This window comes from Ammospiza caudacuta, chromosome 1 (assembly GCF_027887145.1).
Source record: "Ammospiza caudacuta isolate bAmmCau1 chromosome 1, bAmmCau1.pri, whole genome shotgun sequence".
NCBI lineage: Eukaryota > Metazoa > Chordata > Aves > Passeriformes > Passerellidae > Ammospiza > Ammospiza caudacuta.
Window position 1 is genome coordinate 102870366 of NC_080593.1, and position 20656 is coordinate 102891021.

General features: G+C 39.5%; 1 protein-coding gene across 1 annotated transcript; it reads right to left on the reverse strand.

The window, feature by feature from the left end:
- Positions 1-7672: 7672 nt before the first annotated feature.
- Positions 7673-20223, reverse strand: NAPG (NSF attachment protein gamma). The gene is made up of 12 exons (XM_058822445.1): positions 20015-20223; positions 17901-17968; positions 16686-16770; positions 16082-16099; positions 15514-15544; positions 14937-15046; positions 14733-14799; positions 14001-14071; positions 13057-13135; positions 12475-12554; positions 11609-11738; positions 7673-10641 (listed from the first exon to the last, which is right to left on the reverse strand). Exons 1-12 carry the CDS (start codon positions 20068-20070, stop codon positions 10492-10494), a joined length of 945 nt encoding a protein of 314 aa, XP_058678428.1. The 5' UTR covers positions 20071-20223; the 3' UTR covers positions 7673-10491.
- Between the last annotated feature and the right edge of the window lie 433 nt (positions 20224-20656).

Below are 20656 nucleotides of genomic sequence, written 5' to 3' on the forward strand. Positions count from 1 at the left end.
AAATTTCTGACCTTGGGGCAGCAATGCATGTGTGGCTTTGCAGCTCTTCTTAACACACTGAAGACACAACATCAACACTAGCATTGGCTGAACAGTTTTTCTAATGTTCTCTGTTAAAATTAACTCCATTCTGGGTTAGTAAGTCACTCCTGAAATGAACCTGGCTTCCATTTAGTGTGGTGATCAGAGACCAATAACATTTTGAAATCATGGGCGAATTGCCAGCTCTTCTCTCCAATTATGTTATCTCTCCAAAGCACTTTGAGTGGCAGGTTCCCTGGGATTAGCTTAATGTTACTACTCTTGGAATAAAAGAGGAAAATATTTCAAACTGGGGAATAATCAATCCAGTCCAAACTTTAGGATGGAGAATCATTCATATTAAGACATGAAACTCTTAGATTTTTTTTTCCCCCGACAAATACCCAGCAGGTCACAGGCAGCTGGAAAACTAACTCCACCATGGTAATTTATGAGATTGTCATATAGACAACTAGTGTGCTTTTTTTTACCTTTTTTTTTTTGTTTTTTTGAGGAGGAGGAGGACAAAAGAAGGAGGCAGGGAGGGGAGGAAGCCAACAAATGTCAGATTCCAGGTCTTATGAGTATTTAAATGCCAGCAATTAACTAAGGACTGACTGTAATAGACAGTATATCAGACTTGTGCTAAAGCTTTCAATGCATAATGTTCAGAGGTTTTTTCATATTTCTGAATGCCAGTACTTCAGGTATGTTTATACCTTTCCAGAACTCTTCATTCAGCCCTGGTTCCACTGAAGGCAGAATACAAATGCTGTTGACCTGAGGTTACCCACTCACTATAAGTGGAGAGTTACAGCAATGTTACTGTCTGGCAGATTTATTCCTACCTGGCATTACTGCTTAGGAACTGTCTAATTAAGAGTCTGTTAGACCAACAGAATGAAACATGGTAATTTCTAAGTACCAAACAGAAGGAGAATAAGCTGGTACAGGATCACTGGGTGTAACAGGGCCATGACCACAATATGAGTCAATAAATTCTCATGACAGAAGAGAAAAGCTGAACCAAGGCATGTAGCAGAAACAGAAGTGATGATGGAAGGCTAACCAGTCCAGCAATTAGTCTATACAGCATCAAATTCCTATTTTAAATCCATACTGTAGTAGTATTTAGAGACAATTATTTTTCATATTATTGCACTGTGAGGTTTCTGCATACTATTATGCTGTGGATCCTTCAACTCTGGAAACTGCTGCATTTCAGTAATAACTCAAACAGCCCCACGGAGCTCAAAGACAATCTGCCTGGAAATTAATGACCTTGACAAATGGTAGATGTTGTTTCAACCTCCAACTCATCCATGGCCTCAGTCTCTCTATCCACCTGTCTCTTCCACTCAGGGACTTGGCAAGCACGATCCAGCATTTAGAAGTCCTGACTGAAGGAGAAAGTGAGTATCATTCCCCTAAGAGAGGGTTTACCTATGCCTGGTAAACACATACAGGAGTCTCAGTCCAGCCTTTGCCTGCTATGGAGACCTGTCTGGGAGAAAGGGTGGAAAGCCAAAAGTTTGCAATTCTTCAAATGCAGGAATTTTGGCTGGTGGGTACAGTTGGCTGCCTCGAGACAGTGCACCTTGCACAGCTGAGGATCTGCTCTATTCTGTCTGTAGGCAAATACATTAACAGGAGTGAGAAAGATTGAGGGAGAGAGAGGAGAGTTTACTGCTTAATATGCACTTGGAGAACACTGGACTCCAACTTATCTCCCACACTGAGGTCCAGGGACATTCAATTGATGATCCAGATCTGAAACTAGAGCTCAGAATTTGCTTCTAGCTCTGTGATTGCAATATTGGCTATAAAAGCATCCATAATAATTTTTTAAAAAATCTGCATCACTGAAGGAATAAAAAATAAATGCCATTTCCTTACCTTAGTTACTTCTTGTCCTTTCATGAAAGTGATTTTTTTTAAGGCATATGCACTCATGGGTGCAGATGGATCTGTGCACAGACTATCACAGTGTTTCATCCTCTTGAAGCATAGTCAAAATTTTCCAGGATAGAAATCCATTTTAATTTAGGTGAAATGTACATTTTTGAGTTGAGTCTGTGGTTAGAAATCATAGTTATTTAGCCATACTGCAAGGCCTAAGCTCAGTGAAGGTACTTCAGTGAAGGACAGAGATAAAGGGGAGGAGACAGAAGATGATAGAGAGAGACAGGGACTGCTGTAAGGGCAAGTCAACCTGACCTCTGAATTCTTTCTGATAAAAAGGAACGAGTGGTAAAAGTTACACGAAACCCATAAAAATGAATATGTATGAACTTATTGTGAGATTGTATGCATATGTATTTGAGAGGGGGATAAAAGGAGATCTGAATTTCTCAGAGGTACGCATGACTTTTAAGGAGAGCAATCTCCGCATGTGTCTGGTGCTGTAATAAACACTCCAAGCTTTACAACTTTTATAAAGTTGTGAGGTTTCTTCTTTTCTCCGCAAAACACTCTCCTGCTGGTTACAAAAGTTTCACCCTTTGATTCTTTTAACTTCAGCACTGGTGGGATGTGCAGCTTCCAGGCTCTTCATGGAACCTCTCCTTCCTACCACTGAGAGATTTTTATTAAAGAGCTCAACAAGCAGAAACAAGATCGAGAATTGTCCTAGACTTCTGCTCCAAACAATTTGATTACAGCCTGACTATCAGAGTTTGAAAAAAGGTCCACAGGCTGCCAGTCATCCACCCCAAAAAAACCCAGAACACTTTGAAAGTCATGAAGTAAGACTCACATGGTTGATTTGTAATGTGGCATCCCTTAAACAAAGCAAACCATAGGGACGAATATAATATATAGATTGACAAGGTGAACAAAAATACACCACAGCTGTCTAGGAATAACTCAAATCTTCATTTGAAGAGAAAATCACTGCCAGATACTTCCAACCATTCATACAGAAATCAGGAATATCAAAGACTTTAAAAACTACTTAGAAATGAAGTTTAGGAAAATCAGGAAGAGAGCCAAAGACAAATAACTACACAAAAATAACTTAGAGGACTGACAAAGACCATACCATTCCTATTTTAAGCAATTACTTCACATTTAGCCCAGCTGTCTCAAATTCTATAATTCTGTATCATACGGCGTGTGCTATATTAGTGAGCTACACCACTAACTTAACTTCTTTAAGTTAACTTGAAAAAGTATGAATTCCACACTCAAAAGAAAAAGAGTTTGGTGACAAATGACAGCCCCTAAAAATCTGCTTCAGGGTGGTAAAATAATTTGTACATTGGAAATTCAAGACTTCATTTTATCTACCACAACTGTCAACATGGGCATGGCCTAAATCTAATGATTTTGTGTCATATTCACCCATTATTTACATTTTGTCAAAGATAAAATGGAAAACAGTGACAAGATGCCAGCCTTTCTGCCACTAACACAGCACATCCTGGATTCCTGACAAAGACTATGAGTTTTTCCATCTGCTCCAGATCCATGGTAGTACATTAACTCTACTGAGAAACTACTGTTTCTTATCAGTGGATGCAAACCAAGTTCAGCACTTTTAAATTAAAAAGTAAGGATTTTAATAAGATGCTGAGAATCGAACAAAAAAATGGTCAAAAGGGTGAAAATGTACTGGAATATCCACCTAAAGCAAAGGTTTGGTTTCTCTTCAGCCCAAACAAAAAAAAAAACAGAACAAAAAACCAAAACAAAAAAACCCCAACAAATAAAAAAAACCCCAAAACAAAACAACCCACCCTGCAAAAGATATACAGCAAAGCCTTCAAGGAAGACTCCTGCTCCTACAGCAAAGACAAAATGTACACAACTAAAAAGGAAAGGAAATAATGCAGCAAACAGGATACTTTTTATTGTACTCTCTATTCAGTTGCTGTGCATCTGGGAACTCTACTGAATAAATGCATTAGAACAGAATAGTATAAATTTGATATTAATTGAAGGGACATCATACAAAATGCTTTCCCCTGCTGCCTTGCATCAGACCTATGCTCAAACTACCTTCAAGTGTCTAATAAAAATGGTGATTTCTGTGATTTACACAAGCTATCTGATGTGTGATTCATGCTGTTCCATTATTTGTCAAACAACAAATGTATTTTGTCTCCAGTTGTTCCTTCACCCTTATTCTACGATCAGGAAATGATAAAAGGGCACAAGTATTCAGCACTGGACTGGAATCCTCCTTGGTTTCCTCTCTTTAAGTTCACTCCTTTCCGTCACACATTGCCTCCTAGCCTCTTTCTACATTTCAGTCATAGTGAATGTATTGATTAATATCGCCCATATTCTGGTTCATAAATATCAAAGTCCTAGTAGCAGCAGTACCTATATTTTAAAGTGGCAATTTTTTTTATTATAGCAATACAATACTACACATAGTCATCAGTGGAATTATCCACAACACAAACTCAGAAAGGGAAAACCCAACAGGCATTATTCCTGAAATACCCTGAAGAAAGTTACTCTGAATTCTCCCCTTCAACATTTTTAACAAACTATTTCAAAGTCCAGTGAAGTGATCATAGATGTGGAGTGTTTTCCCATACCTGCAAAACAGATACATAGAAATTTATCCTGGAAACAGAAACCACCCTGAAAGTGTTGAAGTAATTAATGTATAGCCCAAATTACAGTAAATTTCAAGTCATCCCATTACTGCACTTCAGTCATGTGAACAAACGCTACTTCTGAAATAGGATTTCTGATTTAGATATCCATGACCTTCTAAAACAAAAATGATCATGCTATAAATGCCAGTAGTGAAATGCATAAAGCATGTGTGTGCATCCAGGCTGCTACTTGCACTTACTACCTTGGTTGCATGTCATTAATACCAGATTTTGTTTGGCCATGAGGTATTCACACCCGTTCCAAGGTGTGAACTTTTCCAATCATCTCCAGGGAAAAGAGGTAGCAAAACCACATAAGATGTGAACCCATAAGACAGCCTCTCCATGAAGAGATCACAAGTAGCTCTGTGTTAGCACACCCAGAACCAAAAAGTGAGTAGTGTGTGCAGTCACATGCATACTTTCACTCTTGATTTGTCCCTGTCCCCATCTCAGTCACAAGAAATCTGCTCCCTGTTGGCTGCAGGATGACAAATACAGAAAAACAACTATCTAAAGATCTAAAGGGAAAAAAAACCCCAAAGCCTGAATCAACAGAAAACAAGGGTGTTTACTTTCACTTTCCAATGTTTCTCAGCAGCACGGCCTTTCACCAAAGTGCATCAGGATTAGACTGAAGTATTTCAAAGTGGTGAGAAATAACTCTTTGATGTTGGTTCAAAGAAAATGGCTTCTCAGGAATTCCCACAAGGTGCAGAATCTGGTACGTTTGGGAAGATAAACATTAAAGCAGTAGCAGAAGTTACCTGATCATGTCTTACTTAAAGGAGAATTTCGAAATAAACTACTCTTTCTGCAGCTCTGCTATTAAAGCTTTGCAATACTTTGCTCAGTCTGTGCTGCTACACAGCTGCCTTAGCCCCCAATTCCACCCAGCTTTAAGCACTCACTCCTTACACACCCAACCTGTGCTCTGGGCTCCAGTGCAGCTGAGAGGATCCTCATTCTTCCTCCAGTCATTCAGCCTGGAAAATCACACATTGACACAAAAGAGGAGCCAAAAAATGACTGGATGGTGGCCAATTAAATAAAATAATTGGCACCCATAAAACACATGGGGTACCATAGGTCTTTACACCTCATGAAATCTCTGCTCTATTATTACCAAGACAATTACTCTGGGACATTTGTTGAGCAGTCCATCACAGCAAGAGTTGGCTAGAAAGTTGTCAGCTACACACACAAAGAAGTCCCTGTCTGCAGCTATAAAGTTTTACCTTTCATTCCTGAATTCCAGTCAGTTAGTGACAGGCAAAGGATGTAATGTGTCTGTGTTCAGACTGCCTCACGTGGCACACTGCAGCAGAACCTCTCCCCAGCATGCAGAGAGCAGTCATGCCAGTCCTCATCCTTCCCTCCCTGCCTCTGTGGATGAATCAGGAAGTGGCATATTTTTCTTAAGCAAACTCATTTCAACAAATTACAGCAGGAGCTCTCTGTTCCACCCATCAACATACCATTGCCTGATGACCAGCTTCCTCACTCCTTCCATTTTGTTAATTTCCCTGCCCCCTATACTTGTTCATGTCTGTGCACGAGGCATTTCATAAAATTTTGTGGCTGTACTAAAAATTTCTTTTAACAGGTTATAGTGCACACTGGCTACTGCTTTCCTTGCCCACCCACCCACTATCCACAACCTGGCTCTTAATCACCCAATTTCCCGGGCCTATTCTGACAAGTGAAAACACAACAACCTAAGCTGTCTTCCTAAGCTGACTTCTAGGACTTCGGGCAGGTGTTTCAAGCCACGACAAGCAGCAGCAAGGGCAGGTCCCCGTGTGGATATTTCTAACCAAACCAACGCTCCAGCTGAGCATATTTAAAGGCAGAAGCCGCTCTGGACACGGGGCAGAGGCTCCTGGCAGCGGAGGAAAGGCCGGTGCCAGCTCTGCGGCACCATCTAGCGCTGAGAGGGAGCAACGCTCTTGGGATAACACACACACTCCGGGTTACTCAGAGCTCAGAAACAACGCAAAATAAAGACACGTGAATACAAATGGAAAACAAGGCAACTTCTGGTAACCCATTTTCACTGTGCACATGCTGGGGCCCGCTTCTGTCACTCTAGGACTGGAACACTTCTGTGGCACAGTCCACACTGGTCGCACACCAGTGGAGATGCTGGCAGTGCGCACTGCGCAGCCCAGCCACGCTCGTTACCCCGATTCCCACGGGACTCAGCAGATGAATCACAACAGCCACATGTTCTGGAAACGTACGTGCAGCCTTGCAGCTGCCTCCCGCTCCTGTTCCAGGCTGACAGCCACTCTGGAAATCGCGGCAGAAGGGCAGCGGCTCTGGAACAAAGAGCGGCCAGCCCCGCGGAAGGCAGTCTCTGCACATCCTCCCCTACAGGCAGAGGAGAGGAGAGCCCAGCTCCTGGGCACGCTGGCACCTACACACCATTAACTCGGAGATTCATGGCCCTGCTCAGACTCAAACCGCAGATCCCAAGTGGTTCCCTCCTGCTCTCTAAAGTTACATCTACTTCCTCCAATTTTATTACCACTACTAGTCATAGAGGTTGGGGTCGCTTCTTTTTTCCATTTCCTGCATCCAAAAAAGTTCACTACTTATTATAAATCTAGATGACATGGCTTTTTTTTTTTTTTTTTGTTCTCCCGAGAGCAGCTTAGTTCTTATAATTTTATACAGCTGCATATTTGCAGCATCTAAGGAACAATTCCTGCTACACTGGAAGAACTTCAGTGCCAGATTCTTCAAGCTTCAAATATTCCAGCAAGTTTCAGTTTAAAATAGTAGAAAAGGTGATTTTTCTACTATTATGAAGTCTCCAAAGAATTACAGAATTCACATCCTTAAGCTGTGTGAAATCTAGCTGTTTTTCAAACTCCCATTGATATCAACTCTCCACTGATTCCAATCGTTTATTCTCATGCCAAAAAAACACTTTGAAAATCTACCCCAGTGACAAATTAAATATAATTAACATTAATTTTCAAATGGTGGCCCTCAGCAGGACCTGATCAACAACAGAGAAAGCTACCACACATGCATTAATTTCAAGTTTTATTCTTCATGTTGGTGAAACACACAGCCTCAAGAGGCAGCATCTGTAGAGCTGTTGCAAACACATTTTGTACTCTATTACACCACAGATTTGGGGAAAAAAAACAAATAAAGCACAGGTTTAACACTGCACTTGATCATCTGACTATTAAGTTACAGATAATTTAGAAATCTTCTGATTTTACATAAACATTGCATCAGCCATTGCTCAGCCTCCATGCACAATTTATTTTTTTATTACAGTCAACACTGGTTTTGGAAACTCTCTTGCTGTAAATGTTATATTTTCCATTTTAGATCACTTAAATGGTATTTACATAAGTGTGCAAATTGCTTTGAAAGATAGAAACAAACACTAACACATAATATACAGACAGTTTCTTCTATAGTTAAACATTTACTAAAAGGCAGTTAACATTCCTAACACACTTTCACTGTCTAAAATAGGAGAATAAGTTATATAAAATAGACCATCTTATTTTCAGATGCTTCCATTTCTGCAGATTTGGTCTTTGCAGCAACATTGCAATTAAAGATTAAGATTCTACTACTAAGAATAAGAAATGTCAATTAATGGCAGCTTAACATGTTTAGTACCAGTCACTTTTGTCCCAGATTTTCCACACTTGGCACAGAACAAAGAAACAACTTGAGGAGGGAGGAAGACAGCTTTGCACTTTTTTTTGTCATATGGAAAGTATGTCTTTAAGATGCAACAGAAATTTTAAATTTTCTTTTAAGGGCCTGTTAGTGTTACAAGCACAGTTTAAATAAATCTGAAAATTCTTCCACAGAAGCACACACAGTTCCCAGTTTTCTTATGCACCTCATCATTTCAGATACATGCAACTGTTCACACACACAAAAAGCATACTCCTTGGGCTCACACAATAAAACTGATTTCACAACTAGAAGGAGCAGGAAATGCTTGAAGAAAACAACTTAGTGTCCCCTGAGTTCCTACATGTGCAATTTTTCTACCTGTGATGAAGACTCACCATAGAAAGTGTTATGTTCCACTTGATTTGAATCCAGAAGGCAGAAGTTAAACTCCAGTTAAACTGCAGCGAGTTCCTCCAACAGCAAAAATTCTAGAAGAGTTCTAGAATTCTAGGAAAGTCTTCAAAACCATCTTTCATGTATAACTGCAAGCATTCTCAGAGAAAAGCAACTCACTTCCTAAAATTTTACAGAGCCAAAACTTTTACATACATCATCAGAAACAAACCGAAATTACCTATCAGATAGTGAAGACCTACAGGTGCATCTTAAATAGCTTTAAAACTCATGGTTATTATTACACAAGACAAAGACAAAAAACTAGTTTCTGAACACCCATTAAATTGAATAATGTGACCTTCTAATGTGACAGCAAGTTGTACTGCAGTTTGTGCTCCTATCTCAATGTTACTGAGTGCTATTCACCCCAAGCAAAGTGAGCATTAGCACTCTAAAATGTGAACCTCCATCACAATTACGCCTGACACAATTTTGTCACACATGTGGTTGATATTTTTGTTCACACCCAATTCTTTAATATGGCAGAAACTATCTCAACACTTTAGACTGTGCTTTGGGTCTCTTGTTAACAGATCTTTGGGCATCACATACAAATCCCTGCTGGATTCCAAGTGGCATCACCCTAGTGCAGACTTTGCTTAGGTCCTGCTGAAAAAACAAGCCACAGGTTCAACTTCTAGACTCAACAACTTTTAAGCATAAAATGGTGAAAAAAATTCAGGACACTAATGAAGCTTGCAAAACATACGATGACTTGAAACCAAATATAAATAGGATGCATTAAAATTTGGTTACCTTGGATTCCAAGCAAGTTTGAAAAATGTTACTTATAGGAGACACCTGTTCAATGTTTTGAAAATATGAAAGAATCAAATGTCTTCATACATGCTAATGTATGAAGACATTTGATTCTTTCATATTTTCAGCATACTGATTAGCTAATAAATACCTAGGACACTTATGAACTCAAACATATAATTGAAACATTCCATGTAAGTTTTTGTTAAACATTTTTCTTCAGAAGTTTATATTCAGTGCACGTTACCTGCTAACTTCAGTTTCCTTTTTTGGTTATGGCATGCTTCAAAAACACTGCTAAGAATGGTTGTTCACTTCTTCCTTTTCTAAGGTGCACATTACAAACACTATGGACACATTTATTTCCAAGTTCTTTTAAGCTTGCAAGATAACTTCAAACTAGTTGACTTTGTGTTTTTCATACTCATGTGGATACTGTAAAAATAAGGTATTAAAATAATATTCCCCAGTGCAGTAAAAACATGTTGAAAACAAACTGAATGCTCCCCCTAGTGCTTACACAAGTAAAAATCCTGCCTGGCACAGTCTGCCTCAAATGGCCTTAAACAGCAGATAAACAGCCAGATGAATGATGATATATTTGACTCTGAAGACAACTGCAAACATCTTACCGGGACCAGAAGTGTCAGTTGTTGAAATCCAGCATTTAAAATTTTTTACTACTCCCTCTCCAGTGCTTCTGAAGTTTTGGTTTCTTTTAAACTGTGCTTTTAGTAAAACTCTCCTCAATTTTTCCCATCAGCTAAAGGCAGGGCCCTAAGGAAGCTCCTGCCAGGTAAGAGATGAAGTCCAAAGATGTTTCAGGATGATGGGTACAATCATGCTTTTTCTCCTGCACTGCACCCAGAAGCTGCCAAGTTAATATTAGGATTCCCATATCACAATTGCAATGAAGCTCTGGTAAATCTGGTACCTTTGGATATGCTCAGCATCACAAGTCAGTCAGATATGACAACCTAGTCTTTAGCTAGCACAGTCCACCAGAATATTCATCCTCTTCCTCATCAGCATGGGAGCCCGCTGCAGCTGGTCCTCTGGCTTTGTCCTGGGCAGTGTTTGGTGATTTCTTCTTCATTCCACCTCCTGGGACCACCAAGGTAAGACCAAGCTTGGCATACTGACAATAAAAGGCAAGTTTAATTTCTGTACTATCACAGAATTGACTGATGCTCACAATAAGCAAGCAGGCAACATGCAGTACAAAAACAGGGTGATGATGCTCTCAGCTTGGAATAGACATAACATTGGTCCAATTTTCTCTTTCTCAAATACTCTGAGAATGGGATATAAGATCTGTATTGATGCTGCTTATTATCAAATAAATTGGCCACATTTTGAACCTCCTTTAACCTCCTCTGGTTCAAGCTTTATGTAGAAAAGAAATAATTCTGTATGTAGCTTTTCATACATTATCTACTATTAGATCATGTAAACAGTTTTACAAGTGTTGTTCAGCAAGACTAGTAATTCAATTTTTACTATTCAATGAAGTGAAATTAGCCAATACTGCTACAGGGTTTGGTAGGGATGGATGTTTCCATTACTTCACACCTTTTTTATCTTATACTTCCTACAATTTACAAATTCAATTAAATAAAAAATGGTGGGGAAAGAGACACAACTACTGGTTCCAAATTCAAAATGAGTTCCTGAATGAGTACTTACTAAGAATAAGTAATGGAAAAAATCATTCAATGACGCCATCCTGTATGCATCCTGCTCTGTTCATATTTATGCATATTCATCTGCTGCAAGGTATTTCTGAGAAAAAGCAGAAGCAGCAGACTGTTCTTGCTCTTATGGAAGCAAACAGAAGAGGCCTGAATTTTGGTCTACTCATTAAACAAATTAAGCAAATCCTTAACAAGCTGTTCTTTCACATAACTCTCTGCACCATCTGAAAGGTAGGCAGCACCACCACTGGCAGGCAAAGTAAAAGAATGCAGGAAGCTCACAACCAAAGGGCAGCATGACAGGAAGTCACAATAAATGCACAGACTGTGCTCTTATTTTCCTCTACTAGGAAAAAATCCCCACCCTCTTAACCTGAAAAAATCCCCCAATCACAGGATCTGTCTACTTACATCATTATCCATGTATTTGAAGAGTGGAGAATTACAGACTTCAGAAACTTGGTCCTGATCTTGCTGATCATACCCTTCTAAAAGTTGCTCCAGTGCTGCACAGTCTTCACTTCCATTAAATCCTGGTATACTGAAGGAAATTAAGAGTTGATTTCTTTAGGTACATGAATCATATTCATAAAAATTAAACTTTAAGTAATATTAGTTTGCACAATGCAAATAAGACCACAATCATAGTTAAGACGAAACAAGAATATTTGATTTTTTTTTTTTTTCCTGATAAGCCAATAAACTCTTTCTCCACTTCACATACAAAAATAATTCTGTCGTGAGTTTCTGTATATAAAATTTGAGATCTGGAAAACATAAGCAAGATGTTTAAAGACTGACCTTGAAAGATTATTTCTAAAGGTAAAGTACTACAATCTAACTTATACATATGTTCACTTCACTAAAAACACAGTTTAAGTAAAAACATGTTGTTTTGAGATTTTGCTACTGAAGTTCCAATGAAAGTAGAAATGAAGAACTGCCACGGTTAAACACTAATCCATATTTTGACACCAAAATTTTCTCCTGTAACGTGGCAAGAACTTTTGATTTCCATCTCATTTCCCCTATCACACATAACTAGTTCTTTATGACTCTCTATTTTAGGTTTGTTAAGAAGAATCACTGTAGCCACTATAGCTAAATTGTTATGTGTGAAAACGATTCCTGATAGCCATACACAAGGGGACATTATTATTGTATTGTAAGTCAACAGAAGTGCAGGTTGAAAATTTATGAAAGAAAAATGTCAAGCAAGATAGATCTACACTAGTGAAACAATCAGTTTAAAATCATAGGACACAAAGTAGACTTACCTGTAGCTTTCCCTCACACATCTTTCTGCAGCAACATAATCATTTCTATGAAGATGAACTAAGACTTGAGCAATAGTTTTCTAAACAAAAAAAAAAAAAAAAAATAAAAACAAGCCTTACGATTCTTTAGAAATTGCCAATAAAATATGAGAAAAATAGTAGACTGTTAATATCTAGTATGAGAAAGGTCATTACAATCCACAACCATCCTGACACAACAACTGAGTCAGAACAATCTACAGAAAAAGCAGAAAGCCATAATCTCAGCTGGTATGAAATAGGTTATGTCCTATAACATTTTAATGGATTGCTGTCCCAAGTAACAGTTTTTGTAGTTTGTTTTATTGATAACATCTTTATTTTTTATGTGTTGTTTAGTTTTGACAGCTCCTGTAGATAATGGCATCTTAAAACTTACAAAAGCACAGCTGAAGTTTGGGGAAACACCACTACCACAAACTCTCATCATTCAGCAAGGAACTTATTGCTGAATCAAGAGGTGCCCATCATCTGTCAGATGTCAGTAACAACAAAAATTAGAAAATTGAAATGTATTATCAAAAGTTCTCTCTTAGACTTTACCTTATAGCAAGTGGGGTAGTTTTCAATTTCCTTATAAATACTTTTTTCCTTTTGAAGAGACAGTGCAGCCTCATCTAATCTAAAACCAAAAAAACAGGAGTATCAGTGCCAAGAATACAACACAGTGAACCCAAGGCTAATTACAAAGTGTTTAGTTAATACAGTGGCAAGTCTACTTGAATAAACAGCAACACAACTAAAAATCAGCAGTAGATTTTACTAACAGATAAGGTAAATATATAGTCAGCAATTCCTTTTGTCTACGTGCTAGGAACACCTCTGGTATTTATTCAGAGAAACCTTGGTTTTTGTAACACCGTACAAGACAAATGCTTTGTTATACACACTAACACATTTCTATATGTCCTGAGGTTACTATAAGCTACCAGTAAGTCAGATATCCATGAACTAGCAATATAGTTCTTAAAGGACCTAAGTGTTTCAGTGAAGGAAGTCTAAGATGAACGGAAGGTCAAATTTGGTATAAGTAATTTACAACCAAACTTGTCTCACTGAGACTCCAATATTCACTTTTTTTTAAGAAGTCCACAACCAGACCACTGCAGATTTCATTCTTCAGGCAGTCCTAATTTCTCTGCTTTATATCCCACAGCTATAGAAGATTTTCAAGTACTTTCTACATATTAATGTTGGAAAAAAAACCCCAAAAAATCCTGAAGTAGTTTAAGAATTAATGAAAACTGGTGTTTTCACAGAGCAAAAGTCTTTCAGCTCACATTCTCCCAGCTCAGAACAGAAAATCAGGTGGTTCCTGGATGAATATGGCATATCCCACAGAAACTGGACCTTAGTTTGAAGTGAGTCTCAAATAAGAATAAATAGTACATAAAAAACCAAACAACACCAAGACAAAAAAACCCACAATCAAAATCACATTTTAAGATTCAAAAACATTAGAAGAAGAAAAAGGGATAAAGCTATACCTGCGTCCTCTGACCAGAAGTCTTGATGCCTTCCCTAGCATTTCTAACGCCTGCCGTAAACGTTCTTCATTCTAGAGAGGAAAAAAAAGAATTCAGACATTCTTATTTCACTTGCACAGAATAAAGACCACTAGACCTTAATCTAAGTGTATCACCTGTAACCTAGAATAACTGTTAGCTATTAGATCAGCAATTCATACACTCAAGGGAAACATAAAGTGTATTGGTGCTCCACAGCCAGCTACTGTATGGATCTGCTCAGCAGAGGAATGTCAATGCAAATTTGCTAATCTGAAAAACCCACAATAACTGACAATAGAAAATTACATAAAAGCCACTTGTAAAAAGGCAAATCACTGTCTCATGTAATGGGTGGAGCATCAAGCAAAATCTATCCTTCTGTGCCTTCAGGGATTTCAAATTATTTTGGGTTCAAGTACTCATCAGCTGATATGTACTCTACCCTCTGTTCTGCCCAAGAGGCAGAACACTTGAACTACAAAATTCAGATTCTGTCAAGTCCTAAACTGAGAAAAAGGCAAAGCAAACTGACTCCTAACTTTTGTCATCTCCTTCTCTAGAGCATGAGAAGCCTTCAGCTTCATTACTCAGCCACTGATATAAAATGAAGGAAACATAATTTAGAACCTAATCTTAGGCTTCTTCTTTACTTTATAGCTGAAAGAAAATAACTCAGCAAACTAAAAACACAAATAAAAATCCCCCACTTACTTCAAACACTGATGCTGCTTGCTGATAGAGCTGCACAGCCTTCTCTGGACTCACATTTTCTATTAACCTGTAATAAATATCAATACTTTCTCTTTAGATGAAAGAAAAATATTTTTTACCTGAAAGCATCAAAAAGACATAGAAGAAAAGCACAGACATACCCAGGCCCTGCACAGATTCTAGCCACCAATAAGTCAGACTCACTTTCCAGCCCGTTCCAGGGCAATGGCTGCTGTGTCTGGTGTCCCATTCTCCAGGTACATCATACTGGCTTTCTCGATCAGCTGAACTGCTTCAGGGAGCCTCTGCATCTCCTACAAGGCAACAGCCACAGGAACACTGCTGTCAGGAAAGGAGTTCACATGCAAGGACACAAATCAAAGCAAATTGCAATAACTTCTTTATTAAGATTCTAATTTTTATTTACAAACTTGTAGGGCTAGTGAAAGTTAACCACCAACTCTACAAAATTCACTTTTAAGTACTAAACTTTTCTGTAAATCATGAGTTTGTGGTAGTTTAGAGTAAAAGCAGCACCACTCTTCTGTTACCCTCTGACATGAGGAACTCTTCTTTTCTTTTACAAAAGAAAAACTATTTTTTACCCCAAATACAAATGTTGCTTTTCTAATCTACTGAAGGCAGAGATGGGGACTACAAGTCAACAAAAAATTTCACTTCAATATGCAATTTGCTTACATATATTTGTAAAACAGTACACTGCACAATATTTGTCATTATAAAATAGAACTTAAAAATAAAAACTAGTAAATGAGAATACCTTTAGCATCATGCCAGCTTGTTCATAAGCTCTGCAGAGAAAAAAAAATGTACAATTTGGTCAGAGATGGTGTATTACAACAAGCTGTAGTTATGAAGAAAAAGTTAGCATGCACTATCTAACATCTTCACAGTTAATATTTAATGCTTTGAAGATGTTTCAAGTGTTTTATTTAAGGGCACAGCACATATGTAACTTTATCTTCAAAATTCAACCACACCTCCCAGTAAAAACCTATTCTAACCCAATCCCCAGGTAATATTTGGATTATTGTCATCTCTGAAATACTCTTTAATTAAAAATTTCTTAATTAGCTCAGCAGTGTAGAACTCCAAAATTACAAGAAGTTCATCTAAGAAAAAATATTTGCTAGCAAAGGTGCTAAAGAATGTCAAAATCATAATTTCTTCAGGTGGCCATTACATGTTTTCAAACTTTCCTAGCTCACACTTCCATTGAACCAATTATGAAACAGCAAAATTACTTGAATCAAAACACTTACTATGAGATCAAAATGTACTGTATGTTAAAAAATCTGTTTCATATTACTTAGCATGTCTGTACTTACTTGGCAGCATGAAAGAGCCTAGACATGAAATTGCTGAAGTCAAGGACAAAAGCCACAAAAACATAATGCAGCAAAAATATTATTGCATAAGATCTTACACAACTACTAATTTCAAAGCAAGGAACCCCATAAAGGCAAATCAAACCTACTACAACTACAGGCAAGTTGTCAAAAATAAATAATTCCAAGTACTGAATAAATGCAATATACCAATGTAAAACTACATAAAAAGTTGTAAAAAGCGCACTTACTTAAAATATGTTCCTGCTTACTAAACAGCACTACAAGTACTGTAATAATGTCAGAGCTTCATTAAGTTTATACGATGCATTAATAGATAATTAAAAACCAATTAAATTTCTGAAGCAGTACCTTGGTATCTCAGGCACCTGTTAACTGTTATTTGGGACAACACTAACTTTCTCACCAGCTCTTCAGCTTTCTCACCCAGAGCACACAGGAACAGACTTTTAAAAAGCAATTCTGTTACACTGCCAAATGTGCAAATGTATCAAATAACCTGCTACCAACCCCCATTACTCCAATCTAAGTAGCAACTAGTCAGCTTCTGGGAAAGAAAGAACCTCAGTCAGTGAAAAGATACGCTTTATTGTTTTCATGTGCCTCAGCTTCCCGTAAACAGGCTTCCCTGGCCTGGTCAAACTGCTTGGCATTCTTAAAAGCAACAGCTGCAAAAAAGCAAATAAAGATTTTATTTACAACTTGACATTGTCTTCATTTTTACCACTGCTGCTCAAGAGTTTAGCTACCTAGAGATGCAAACAGGCTCTTTAAATGCATGGTTACAATTTACCAACCTCTTCCCAAAAATCCCAGACAGTTCTCCTTGTTTCATTAGTTACTAGTTACCATTAAAGACATTTATTATCAACACCACTTCCATACCACCACAGTATCATACACAACTCTCAATGTGTTTAACTGGACTTTGAGAGTCACTCATGCTGGATTTTAATTACAGACATGGAGAAATGCATATTTATATCATTTTAATCATTAGAAGTTATACAAGGTCAGAAATGTGCCACCAACAAAGGTAGCATATAACTTAATCAGCACAATAATGTCAGGGTACAAATATATATTTCTATCTTGTTTAACTAATAAAATATAAAGTAAGATTTAAAATAAATTTCAATTTATAAATTCTCCAGTTGTTCTTCCAAGTTTGTATTTTTGTATTCAGTCTTAGGTGAATAAGCAAGAATGCCTTGAGTAAAAAGCCAAAAGACCACAACAAATTACTACCATGAGAAAGAAGAAAAAGCTTAAGAACAAAAATAAATCAACAAGTAAGGATTTTATACTCAATGTGTCACTTGGCAGTGGAAAAAGGGAGGGACAAGACCTTACTGTGCCTGAAAAAAAAACCCAAGCTGGCAGCATCTCACCTTACTGAGACAGTCTTCGACAGGACATATTTCATAAGATGATGATAAAGCAAAATTTTAAAACCAGCTTGAACGTCTGTTGTTTTGTAGATTAAGTCACAGGATTTGGGGGTGGACAAGTGAAAGAAGGAAAGAAAGCTTTATTTTTGTCACATATAGCAATACAAAAAATAGAAGTTGTAAGCTTGAAAAAAAAATTGGTTTTGGAGACTGTTCTAGATCTCCAAAAACAACCTGAAATTTATTTTACAGTGCTACCAAGAGGATCTCTTGTTGCTTCATCTTACATTTAGTCTTCACAACAGTTTTACTTACACAGTAATGCAGTAAAAATACATAAAACATTATAGGGGACTAAGCTTGATGAATACTTTGAAATATATATGGCCATATTTACTGACACATACCTGCCTTCCCATATTCAGTAGCTGCACTGTCATAATCTGGTTTCCACTTTAAGAATCCAGTTTTCAGGCTACAACACAAGAAACAATTAGTAAAGATATTATGTTTTACTATCAAGGCACTTCAGATACATTTCAAACTTTAGAACAGCCCTGGAAATGAGCAATTACCTATGTGCCAATACTATGGTGGCATCACTACTCTAAAAACAAATGCCAGCACTGTTAAGAATTGCATAAAGCATTGCAATTATCTCCCATAGTTACAACTCTCACCCTAACATGCTCCTACTGTTCCCAGAGAGTCTTCCCAAGTCCATCTTCTCAGCAGAAGAAAAATACTTCCTCCTACACCAACATGATATCTCCAGATTTCTCATACCACGACACGTGACAATATTTTTTTCACACATCAGGAAGTTTCCAGCATTCCTTTACAGGATTGTTTTTTTTGCTTCTGAGAATTATCAATGATTCTCCAATGCATACACAAATAAAAGAATTTATTTACCAACACAAAGACTCACATGTCATTTATATGTCTAAAATAGATCACAACACTAAAAGGTGCCACACATGGGCATAAATACATAGGGAAAAATAAACATTGGAAAATTAGGTGAGTCATTAGGCAATTTGGAATTCAATATGCTGGCTTCCTCATTTTTAAAAGAAATTAAAATATTACCATAACTTTACAGTCTGCTTACATATTTGTTATAGGCCAACACATCAGATGCAATACATTCTTTACTTGGCAAAACAGTTGTATGTGGATACTAAGGTGATCTTGTTGTCTTACTTGGATGACGACCAGAGTGTGTAACTCTAACACAAGCCTTTATACTGTGTTATTTTTATCACAGAGTCCCAAACGCATCAAACTGAAATACACAATGCACTCAATCTACACACAATTTAAGGTCTTAGTGCCTTTTATTTTAAGTGCTCTCCAGATAAGCTTAAAACTAATTCTGAAGGAGGGCACTTTCAATCAAGTAACTTGAGTAAGAGATGCTGGGTTTTTTTGATTTTAAAGTTTTCCCTCTAAGCCAATTTATACATTTGATCTATGATTTCCAGAGGACCTCTCACTACTCTTACTGAAAGTATGGCATCCTTGGATTAGTCAGCTCTGTTACATGTATACCATACTCTGCAATTCAGCAAAATGGCTATATTCAGTGTTAAAATGCACAGTTACAGACTATCATAGATGTTAAGCTCTCCAAGACAAACGGAAGTACAGGCCTTTGAAGCCACCTGAGAAGCACCAATCACGCATTTCTCACAGACAGGAAAAAAACACACACCACCTCAGCAAAGTCAAGCCCTTTTATCTAACATAGTCTTCATATCTCTTTTCTCCCACTTGTCTCTAGCCTTAAGATGTGCCAGGGGAGATTTAGGATGGACATTTGGAAGAAATTCATCACAGAAAGGGTTATTAGATATTGGAGTGGGCTGCCCAGGAGGTGATAGACTCAACCATCCCCAGAGGTGTTTAAGGAAAGACTGGATATGGCACTCAGTGTCCTGGTCTAGTTGACAGAGTGGTGTTGTGTCACGGGTTGGATACGATCATCTCAGACACCTTTTCCAACCTGATTCTGTGACTTGTCTTCCTCCCACTGACTTTAGCGGAAGGGCAGAAGTGACAGCCCTCGCTTTGCCGTCAGGGTCGGAGCAACAGAGGCCACAAGGCCCTAAAGGAAACTGCTCGGGCTCCAGGCCTCTGAGCCGCTCGGCCTCACCGACCGCACTGTTTGGTCTTAGGGCCGCTGTACCGTCCCTGTTCGGGGCAGCAGGCCCTCCAGAGCACCCAGCCCCGTAGGGAGGCTCCCCTCAGGCAGAGGAGGGGTGGAGCAGCCATGCCCCCCATCCCTCCGCGCCGGCCCCCGCGGCCCCGCCACCTCCCTCCCCTTCTCCCGAAGTGCGGCCGCCTGCCACACGGAGTCTCCTCAGCCCCCCTGCCCGGCCAGGAGGGGACACGCCGCGTCCATGGGGCAGGAGCGCCGGGCGGCCCGGACAGCGCGGGTGCCGAGCTGGCAGCTGCTTGGCAGCGGCTCACCAGCTCCCCCCAGCCCGCACCCTCCGCCCCGCTGCCCTCCGCTCACTATTTCTCCGCTTTCGCGATGTGCTCCAGCGCCTCGTTAATCTTCTGCGCCGCCATCTCCCCAGCGCGGCGGGCCGGGTTCGGCCACGCTCCTCCGCCTCCCTGCGCTGCGGCTACGGAACGGCGCAGGGCTCACGGGCACCGGGAGGAGCGGCCCGGGCCCCGCCTGCTCCCCGCGCCTGCGCCAGTGCCGCGGCCGGAGTGCCCCGGGTGCCCGGAGCGCCCCGAGTGCCCGGAGCTCTCCGAGTGCCCCGGAGTGCCCGAGTGCCGGGAGTGCCGCGGGCCGGCCCTGGGCGCGGAGCCGCCGGCGTGGCCTGTGTGGGCAGGGGTGCCCAGCGCTGGGCTGTGCCGCGCTCTGGGGGCGACGAGCACCTCCCGTCCACAGCCCCGTCCTGTGCTAGGCCGACAGAAGGGTTTTAAAATACAGAATCACACAGAATCCCAGAATCGTTAGGCTTGGAAGGGACCTCTGGAGATCATCTGCTCCACTCCTAGAGTAGGTGACGCAGGAACGCGTCGACATGGGGTTTGAATGTCTCCAGAGGGAGGCTCTACGACCACCCTGGGCAGCCTGTTCCAGCGCTCTGCCACCCTCAGTGGCAGTTCTTCCTCATGCTGAGGTGAAACTCCTGCATTTTATTTT